The sequence below is a fragment of the Cebus imitator genome, unplaced genomic scaffold (assembly GCF_001604975.1).
Source record: "Cebus imitator isolate Cc_AM_T3 unplaced genomic scaffold, Cebus_imitator-1.0 Scaffold471, whole genome shotgun sequence".
NCBI classification, from domain to species: Eukaryota; Metazoa; Chordata; class Mammalia; order Primates; family Cebidae; genus Cebus; species Cebus imitator.
The window spans coordinates 1,186,321-1,196,947 of record NW_016107786.1 but is presented as its reverse complement, the minus strand read 5'-3'; the positions used below and the strand labels follow the sequence as shown (position 1 = coordinate 1,196,947).

The 10,627-nt window shown below is 39.0% G+C and overlaps 1 protein-coding gene across 2 annotated transcripts in view; it reads left to right on the top strand.

Moving 5' to 3' along the window:
• Positions 1–9,718, top strand: part of VEGFD (vascular endothelial growth factor D) — a 36,652-nt gene extending 26,934 nt beyond the window's left edge. The window contains exons 4-7 of one of the 2 annotated variants that reach the window (XM_037732760.1): positions 517–671; positions 2,645–2,745; positions 8,224–8,419; positions 9,260–9,718. In XM_037732760.1, coding sequence (XP_037588688.1) covers positions 517–671; positions 2,645–2,745; positions 8,224–8,419; positions 9,260–9,266 — 459 coding nt within the window. In that variant the 3' untranslated portion in view covers positions 9,267–9,718. Of the gene's footprint in view, positions 1–516; positions 672–2,644; positions 2,746–8,223; positions 8,420–9,041 lie in introns of both variants that reach the window. The other variant, XM_017512369.2, reaches the window with a different exon arrangement.
• Positions 9,719–10,627: the final 909 nt, after the last annotated feature.

The following is a 10,627-nucleotide window of genomic DNA, read 5'->3' as shown; positions in this document are numbered from 1 at the left end:
GCAACCTCCACCTCCTGGGTTCAAACAATTCTCCTGCCTCAGCCTCCCAAGTAGCTGGGATTACATGTGCGTACCACCACACCCAGCTAATTCTTGTGTTTTTAAGTAGAGACTGAGTTTCACCATGTTGGTCAGGCTGGTCTTGTACCCCTGACATCGTGATCCACCCACCTCAGCCTCCCAAAGTGCTGGGATTACAGACATGAGCCACCATGCCAGGGTGAAAATGCATACCTTTAATCTCATTTAATCTTTACAATTTACACTCAAATTTAAAGCAGGAGCAGGGATTAACAGTAACATTTTACAAGGGTATCAGTAATCAAAAATGTAAGAGATTTGACCAAACTTAAACACTTCATAAAGTCAGATGAGCCTATTTAGTTCCATTCTTAATGGACAACTTAAGCTAAAGTCATTGCCATAAATGACAAAGGCAAAAATTCAGACTATAACAACTTTAAAAATAATATATAAAATTTAAAAATCTATTATGGTTATCTTTCTCTGCTGCAGCTCTTTGAGATATCAGTGCCTTTGACATCAGTACCTGAAATAGTGCCTGTTAAAGTTGCCAACCATACAGGTTGTAAGTGCTTGCCAACAGCTCCCCGCCATCCAATTGGATCTTCAATTATCAGAAGATCCATCCAGATCCCCAAAGAAGATCGGTAAGCATTTTTTTTGTACTGGTTTATGCTTGTTCTTGCCTTGCCTTAACTGTGTGTAGAGGATATTTCATAAATTATAGAGTTATCACTTTCTCTTCAAATTATTCATCTTTTAGCTTCTAACATGAATCTACCGGTAATAACTTGCAAATACATGTTGTTATTAGATATATATTGTGATAGGACCAAAAGGCTCAGTGGTATAAGCTCATCATGTGTACTCGTAGGCACATTTGTTCTTAATATGCATAGTCTAATGCAGGTGTAAAACTGCTCTAGCCCCAAATTTGGCACATGTGCCCTGGTTCCAGAACAAGCCTTAAATACAACTCATTTCAGGCTGTTTGTATATTTACATCCTGAAATGAGAGAAAACAAAGAAGATTCCTGGAGTCGTTGGGAAGTGGCAAAATAGCAGCATGTGAGTTTTGCAACTTTCCTTTTTTAAAAATTTATTTATTATACTTTAAGTTCTGGGGTACATGTGCAGATCATGCAGGTTTGTTACATAGATATACATGTGCCATGGTGGTGGTTTGTTGCATCCATTGCCCTGTCATCTACATTAGGTATTTCTCCTAATGCTATCCCTCCCCAATCCCCTCAACCCCTGCTATTCCTCCCCTAGCCCCTCATACCCCAGGCCCCAGTGTGCAATGTTCCCCTCCCTGTGTCCATGTGTTCTCATTGTTCAACACCCACTTATGAGTGAGAACATGTGGTGTTTGGTTTTCTGTTCTTGTGTCAGTTTGAATCTTTCCCCCTTAAGATTACTAAATGGAAAACCCTTATTTTAAATTAAAATGACTTAACATTAATTTGGCTTTGAAATTCTCTTGAGATTAATTTTGTGATTATTTACAAGGCAAATGATGACACTCTGAAGTATCCTGAAACCAAAAGTAAGGATCAGTTATTTGAAGGAAGAAAAGGATTTAATATAAAGAAACAAGTAAAGGGTAACTGAATAAAAAGATAATTAGATACTTAGATTTTGCAAAAGTAAAGCAATAAATATACTGTGTGAGTGGCAAGTAAAAGAGTAAGCTGGTGATTAGTTAACATAGAGCCAAGAAGACACCTCTGCCCCTCTCCAGCAGATGAGAAAACTTGTAGAAAAGAAACATTTGGCCAGGCACCGTGGCTCACACCTGTAATCCCAGCACTTTGGGAGGCCGACGCGGGCGGATCACGAGGTCAGGAGACGGAGACCATCTGGCTAACATGGTGAAACCCTGTCTCTACTAAAAATACAAAAAATTAATTGGGCATGGTGGCACATGCGTGTAGTCCTAGCTACTTAGGAGGCTGAGGCAGGAGAATTGCTTGAACCTGGGAGGAGGTGGAGATTGCAGTGAGCTGAGATCACGCCACTGCACTCCAGCCTGAGACTCTGTCTCAACAAAAAAGAAAAAAAGAAAAGCAACATTTATTTTCAAGATGTTCCCACTGTCTTGGCCAATGATTTTATCTTTATTTTAAGGAAAATAATCTTAGGAGGTATGTTAGAACATATTTAATTTTGGTAAATAAACTGTTGACAGCTATAATTTGCATAGTTTTAACATATATCTTAAGAAGATTACAATTTCCAAAATTACAGTTTAGTTTCTAAACATTTCCACATAGAATGTTTATAATTACAGAATCACTATCTAGTAAGATGCAGTTCATAAGTACAAATTAAGCTTCTTTAAAATCTTAACTCTTCTTACATCCTTATCATTTTCTGGTGAGAACATTTGAAATTTACTCTTAGCAATTTTGAAATCTACAATAAATAATTATTATTGACTACAGTGACCATGCTGTGAAACAGATCTCAAAAACTCCTTTCTCCAAACTGAGATTAAAAAGCAAAAAATAAATTTAAAAAATCTTAACTATTCTCTACTCAGAAATTTATTTAATGTTCCAAAGTTGTGATTATCCTTGAAAGCATTAAAATCTGGTTCATTGTTTTCTTTTCCTAGCTGTTCCCATCCCAAGAAACTCTGTCCTATTGACATGCTGTGGGATAGCAACAACTGTAAATGTGTTTTACAGGAGGAGAATCCGCTTGCTGGAACAGAAGGTAATGATAGTAGTAGTAAAATAGTAACACTAATAATAAAAGTAGCAACAATAGCAGCAAACGTTATTGAGTACTTAGTATGGCCAGGCAATGTTGTTAAGTCTTTTATATGTTTTACCTCATTTAATTCTCACAACAGCCCTATACTATTGTTATTTGTTTTTTTACAATTACAAAATGGACACACCAAGATATTGAGTAATTTCCTGAAGGTCACACAGCTGAGAGTGATAGAAGTGATCAGATTCAGCCAGGCACGGTGGCTCACACCTGTAATCCCAGCATTTTGAGAGGCTAAGGCGGGTAAATCACGAGGTCAGGATATCGAGACCATCCTGGCCAGCATGGTGAAACCCTGTCTCAACTAAAGTACAAAAAATTAGCTGGGCATGGTGGTGGACGCCTGTAGTCCCAGCTACTCGGGAGGCTGAAACAGAGGAATTGCTTGAACCTGGGAGGCGGAGGTTGCAGTGAGCCAAGATCGCGCCACTGCACTCCAGCCTAGCAACAGAGCAAGACTCTGTCTCAAAAAAAAAAAAAAAAAAAAAAAAGAAGTGGTCAGATTCCAGAGCCCTCTGTACCATAATCATATAGTAAGTCCACCAGTGCATCACTCTGCTTTTTAATCTCAACGAAAAGCCCAGGGTGATTACAGCATCCTGAAGCATTGAAATTGAAATGGGATGTTAAACTTGAATGAAAGCTGCTTCAGAACTAAATGCTAGTCAACTGCAGTTTACTAATTTATTTGTATAAAAGTCTCACAGAAACAGAAAGTAATTTTGGACTTGGTTTCTGTCAACTGCATCATATGAAAACATGCCAGTAATTCGAAAAAAAAGAAATGGGGAATAAGAGAAAACTTTTTCTGGAACTAGGGCAAAGCAAAGGCAAAATATGGCTATTGGTCTGAGGGGAGTTGGGAGAAAAATGAGATACAGGCAATTGTCGTTGCTCGTAATCCATAACTCTGTGACTTTAGGTGATGAACATTTGCTTGAAAATGAATGCATTTTAATTTATTTTCCAGGGAGCTTTACATGGTTACAAGGGAAAAAAGAAGTCACAAGTAGTCATGTAGTTTTACCCTTGCTTGTTTTAAACTACGATCTACAAGCAAGAACGATAAGGGCTAACCTCTAAGAAATCTATCCTAGAAACTGTAAATAGCAACCCACTGCCCATTCTTCTGCCTCTCAGCTTCCTTCTGAATGTTTTCACAAAAGCTCAACCCAGAGTGTGTGGGGAAATTTAATATTTATGTAGTTTCAATGCCCATGCCAATCTTGAATGTTCTTTACACCCTTCCCACCAAGTGTTCAGCCATCCTCTACCAGAACATACATCAGTTATTTGGAGACTCGCCATCCACTGAGGCAGCACCAAGGAGTAGACACACTCCTGTTGTTATACTGAACTGAAATCTCTCTCTAGAACAGACCAGACTGCCCAATGGAATACAATGAGTCATATACGTAACTTACATTTTACATTACTCACATTAAAAAGCTAAAAAGAAACAGGTAAAATTTATCTTAATATATTTTATTTAATCCAATATATCCAATATACTATCATTTCAACATGCAATCGATATAAAAAATTTATGAGCTAGCCTAAATTCTTTGTGCTAAGTCTTTGAAATCCAATGTGTGTTGTACACTTACAGCACATCTCAATTTGGAGTCTCTATTTCATGCCCAATAATCACATATGCCCCATAGCTACCTTGTTGGACAGCCCAGTTCAAGAGCATCAACTCATTAGTTCAGATTTTACCCTATAGAGCCATTTAAAACAAATCTATTTCTTTCTCCATGTGACTCATGTTTTAATATTGTTAGTTATTGTGGGATTGGCTGGGAATGGTGGCACATGCCTGTAATCCTAGCACTTTGGGAGGCTGACATGGGAGGATCACTTGAGGTCAGGAGTTTGAAAACCAGCCTGGCCAACATGGCGAAACCCCATCTCTACTACAAAAAAGAAAAAAAAAATAGCTGGGTGTGGTGATGTGTGCCTGTAGTCCCACCTACTTGGGAGGCTGAGGCATGAGAATCTCTTGAACCTGAGAGGCAGAGGTTGCAGTGAGCCAAGATCACGCCACAGCACTCGGGCCTGGGTGACAGAGTGAGATTCTGCCTCAAAAAAAAAAAAAAAGAAAGTTACTGCAGGAAGGGTAATATATTTAGAGCTTAAAGACTGTTCTAGCTAAGGATTTCCTGGCACAAAGCCTCTGAGACAGTTTTGTATGCAGGAGGTTTGTAGGCAGGCACAAGGCATTAAGGGGTAAAGAGAGAAGCAACACACCACAGCGCAGTTGCTAAGAGGCATTAGCCTAATCTAACTGGAAGTTGAAGCTGGGACCCACTTCAACTTCCAGTTAGATTATGGAAGATATGTGGGGATATGTCTCAAATCTAGGTGAAGAGGCTGAGTCCTGTGGACAATTCATTGGCTGCCTTGGAGAGGGGATGTAGCCTTAGGTGAGGCAGCTGATTTCTGCTGGAGATAATTCTTGGCAAGGCACTCAGCCAGTACCCATGTATAGAGGGTGGAAAGAGGAATAGGGAAGAAGTGAAGTGCTACTCTAAGCAGCGGGGATCTGAGCACTCAGGGCAGGAGGTGAGAGAACATTCTGGAAGAAGTTCAGCATGGTGGGGATATAACAGGTGAGGAAATAACGGGAAGCGGTGGTTAGATGTGACAGAAGGAGCTGGACAGGCTCATAGGGGTAGAGCAGAAGGACCTTGTAAATCTTGGATGTGATACTAATGACAAAGGGAAACCACACAATTGGCTCAAGCAGGAGAGTGACAGTACCAATTAGAATTTTAACAAAATCATAGCAGCAACAGTGTAGAAGAGGATGGGTTGACTTAGGGCAGGGAAAGGAGGCAGGAAACCTTTTGGGAAGTTGCAGCAATGATGGGCTTGAGAGGTGCAAGGTGGACTGGATCACAATTGTTTCTCATCCTCATCTCCTGTAAGTCCCCAGTGTGGGCCAAGTTCACATTCATTTCTCCAGTGGCCCTATTAAACTGATGACATTTACTGAGCTTACTGCTCACTATACTTTTTTTTCCATACATGTGACTGTTAAGCCAACTGCCTTCTCTACAAAGACTTCTCTTGCCCAGATGAGCACATTTAGGTTAGTGAATCCAAGTCTAATTTAATTGCATCTTGTTAGATTCAGGTCATTGCTCTAAACTGTTAAAACAAACTATACAAAACAAAAAAATAAATAAATTGAGGAGGTCCCAATTCTGTATTTAAAAATATTTAATATGTCCTTTCCTTCATGAAGAGAGCCACAATTTCAAGAATTTATTTTGAAAAATTCTATCCATTTATTGATAAAATTGGTAAAAGGAACAAAGCTGAGAACAGAACACATCATCAAACTCCCTAGGGATGGAAATCAGTATGTACTACTTCAGGATGTCACCTTCAGCTATTGCTGTTCCACCGCCAATTCTCTTGCATCTTGTTCCTTGTAACTTGGCTATAAGGATGTGAGCACAGGCCCTGCCAAACAGCCTGCTGAAGTTCTGCAAACACCTTGTGGATTGAGTTTCCTTAAACCACCCTGTCCAACAGTGGTCTTGGGCCTGTCTGAAGTATTCTGAGTGTACTTCTGCTGCCACCTAGTGATCACTGCAAATTTTTAAAGAGCATCTTTATCCTTTAACAAGTTATTCTTGTCTTACCCCACAACGACATCTGTCCCACTGGCGTATGACTTACAAAGGTCACACTTTTCCTCTTCACAAAGTTCAAAATGGAGACTTGCTAGATTTAGTCTTCCAGCACCCATTCTCAAACATCATACATTACAGAACAGTAAAAATATAAAATTGAACAACACGAGATTGTCATTTTCATATGTCATTAGTAGTCAGATATTGGCAAGAATATATGGTTTAACCCAATATCTTGGGATGCTGGATGGGATTCTCAGAGCCTCCATACTTCAGCCTGCTTTAGGATCCTTTTATTACACCAAATAAACCCAGCAAACGTCCATTGAGTGCCTATTTTATACCAGAACAATGAGACCTGCTCCTTCCCCTTCTGGACATTTTACTTAATGGGGGAAGCATGAAGTAAACAGATAAATGTAATCACTGCAAGAAAGAACCAGACGGAAATACGCACAGGGTAAGGGCACTTAGCTAAACCTGCAGACATTGGGAAGGATGTCGGGGGGAAGGGATGACAGAGGGAAAGATAAGGCCAACAGCATGGAGCTGAGAGGCACTGGCATATCAGGGCAATAGAAGGTACTGTCATTTGGTGTAAATGGAACACACAGGATGTATGAGAGTGAGAAACAGAAGATGCGTCTGTGAGGTTATTATGGTCCAGTTTATGGAGGGTCCTGTATGTCCTGGTAGGAAAATTGGTTTTTATTGTGGGAAAGGAAACTTTTAATGCACATAAAGCAGTGAAGTGATTTGGTTTGCATTTGTTAATCATGTGAAAAATAAGTTGGAAGCACAAAACTTGTGGTGGTGTGATGACTGACAGAGCAACAGCCATCTACTCAAGAAACACAAGGTACTGACTGAATTGTGTCAGTGGCAGTGGGGATGGAAAAGAAAGAACAAATTTAGAGAGGCAGAACTGACTGGACATGATGCTCAGACTTACCAGAGCAGGCGAGTCAAGAATGAAGTCGCCATTCCCTAAATGAGACAAATTGGGAGAGAAGCAGGTTTGGGGAGAAAACTGCTAAACATGTACGTCCCTCTAAAACCTTCAAGAGTGCTAAAGGGACAGAGTCAAGTTCTTCCAAAGTTTCTATCTCTTCCATTAATTTTGCAATGAATTTCAACTTGTTAATCAGAATTGGATTTGGAGTAGTAGCTATTCAATTGTTTTATACACCCTCTAGAAATATCTCTCAGCTGAATATGTCAAAAACTTCTCAGTTCTTCCCCTTTACCTAAATGTATCATCCAGCAGATGTTGGTGGAATCAAATTTCATTGTTGCTGCTATATCTTTTATACTAGTGTTATGATCTGCAGTGAGGACATGCATTACTATTGCTTAGTCTAGAACGTCTGAGGTGTATTTCTACCACACCAATTATTTTGTTTGTCTCTCCTTTTAATCTCCACCAAAAAAAATGGGGACAACTACACTCATAACCCTTAGACATCCTATATTTTATTACTAATACTTGGTTGTGGAAGTTTGCATTTAACAAGTCATCAATATAAAAATCTCTAAAAATATTTTATCAAAAATATTCAGCTTACGATATTTTAAAAATCATAAACCTAAGAAAACACATAAACCTATGTTTGTATTATGAAATCAGAAATTAATCTTCCTTACCCTGTGAAAAAATTAGGAACATAAATCTATAAGAAGGAGATTGGGTGAATCCAAGTTACTTACAGATGACGTAAAATATACAATCAACTTTGGTGATTAAACTGACCAACACATTTCTGTTTCTCTGTAGACCAGACTCACCTTCAGGAACCAGCTCTCTGTGGGCCATACATGAAGTTTGATGAAGATCGTTGTGAATGTGTCTGTAAAACACCGTGTCCCAAAGATCTGATCCAGCACCGCAAAAACTGCAGTTGCTTTGAGTGCAAAGAAAGTCTGGAGAGCTGCTGCCAGAAGCACAAGCTATTTCATCCTGACACCTGCAGGTAAATGGCTTGAGTCTTCCTGCCTTTACTCATTGACATTTAATGTAAATGCCATTTTAATTTGGTGTGATTCCTTAGTAAGCTATTTTTTTCCCTTAGCGTCTGAGTCCCTTTTTGATAATAGAACAGAGGTTTGGCAGCTAAGGAATAAGCAAGAGTATACAGTGATGATTAATCATAATATTAAGAAAATCCTGCCTGTTATTATGGGCTTAGAACTCTTAAACAAGGAGGAAATTGATAAAAATTTAAGCAATTATTAGGATATTACTTAATAATAATATTTTAGGAAGGGGAGGTTTCAGATAATCAAACTCTTTGGTTCAATCTCTCATTGTATATATCTATATATGTTTATTTGTTTCTTTCTTTAATGGAGGAAATATCACTGGATTTATATAGCAAGGAATTTATTGATGAATAGAACACTTGGAGGTTACTTACTAATTAGGCTTTAATAGATTTTGAATCCATGTGGGATAACCATGCAGGATTTTATACTGACATTTTAAATATATGTCTGAAAAATTTCCTCTGAAAACTTAATCTAATCAGAACAGAGTAATTCTTTTGAATTCAGTCATTGATTCTGAATTCTCTTTTTTATTTTGTTTTGCAACAGCTGTGTGGACAGATGCCCCTTTCATACCAGACCATGTGCAAATGGCAAACCAGCGTGTGCAAAGCACTGCCGCTTTCTAAAGGAGAGAAAGGCTGCACAGGGGCCCCACAGCCAACAGAATCCTTGATTCAGTTTTCCAAGTTCCCCCTCCCTGTCATTTTCAACAGCACGCTGCTTTGCCAAGTTGCTGTCCCTGTTTTTTTTTTTTTTTTTTCCAGGTGTTAAAAAACATTCATTTTACACAGCACCACAGTGAATCCAGACCAACCTTCCATGCACACCAGCTAAGGAGTCCCTGGTTCATTGATGGATGTCTTCTAGCTGCAGAGGCCTCTGCACCCCAAGGAATGGAGAAGAGGGGACCCATGTAATCCTTTTGTTTAGTTTTATTTTTGTTTTTTGGTGAATGAGAAAAGTATGCTGTTCATGGAATGACAGGTGCCATATGATTGATTACTCAGAGCGGATGAGGAAAACTGTAGTCTGTGAGTCCTTTGCTAATCGCAACTCTTGTGAATTATTCTGATTCTTGCTTATGCAGATTTTGATTTGTATGATCAGTACTGACTTTCTAATTACTGTCCAGCTTATAGTTTTCCAGTTTAATGAACTACCATCTGATGTTTTATATTTAAGTGTACTCAAAGAAAATAAACACCATTATTCAAGCCATAGAATTTTATGTTATTTAATATGTTTCCATTCTAAATTTACACCAAAGGAAAAGCATTTTAAAGAAAGAAAGGAATATTGAAGTAGAATGTGCAGGGAGAGACACAAACACGGGACCTCAGTTTTGGGAAGCCAAGGGAATAGCTCTCAGAAGGGTTAAGATTGTAAATGAGGCTAAGCAAATGTGACCCAAGAATCCACTGCAAATCACTCTGTGCTTTGAGATTAAATTGAACTTGACCTGATCCCCATCCCATGGCAGAGGGGAACCCACCCATGCCCTTGATCTCTTTGAGAGTTTGCATTTCTTCTGGCCACCTCTGGCTCCAAGTTTCTGTGTTTACTTAGCTCTCAGTGTCATGGACATCCCATCTCATGGCAACACAGTTCTTCTCTTTGTTCTACAGCTATCCAGAAAGCAAGCATAAAGCTTTTATCCTCAAAGAACTCCTACATCTAATTTGTTGGTGACATAGACTTTATTGAAATTTTGGCAAAACAGAGGGATTTTAGCAGCATTAGCCAAATTAGGTTATATATTAAATGACTTCAAATTAATCTCTGCATAGTATCTTGCATTGATAGATATGTATAGAGACACACATAACCCATTATGGTACTTACAACACATTTGTGTAAATAGTTGTGTTCCTGTTTATCTCCCCACCATACTGTGACCTCATTATGATTGGAAACCGTGTCCTGATCAAGTTTGTGTAACCCAAGTTTCTCAGGTCAGAACACCCTGGAGCAGTACAATCACAAGGAGAAAGACAATGATAAACAAATGTAATAGTAAACAAATATAGCCCCATGGTAGAGGCATTGTTTGATCCTGGCCCAAATCCCTACCCTTCCTCTACCAGGTTCCTAAGCAGTTCCTGAATTCTCCCTTCATCCACTGAAATTCTCTG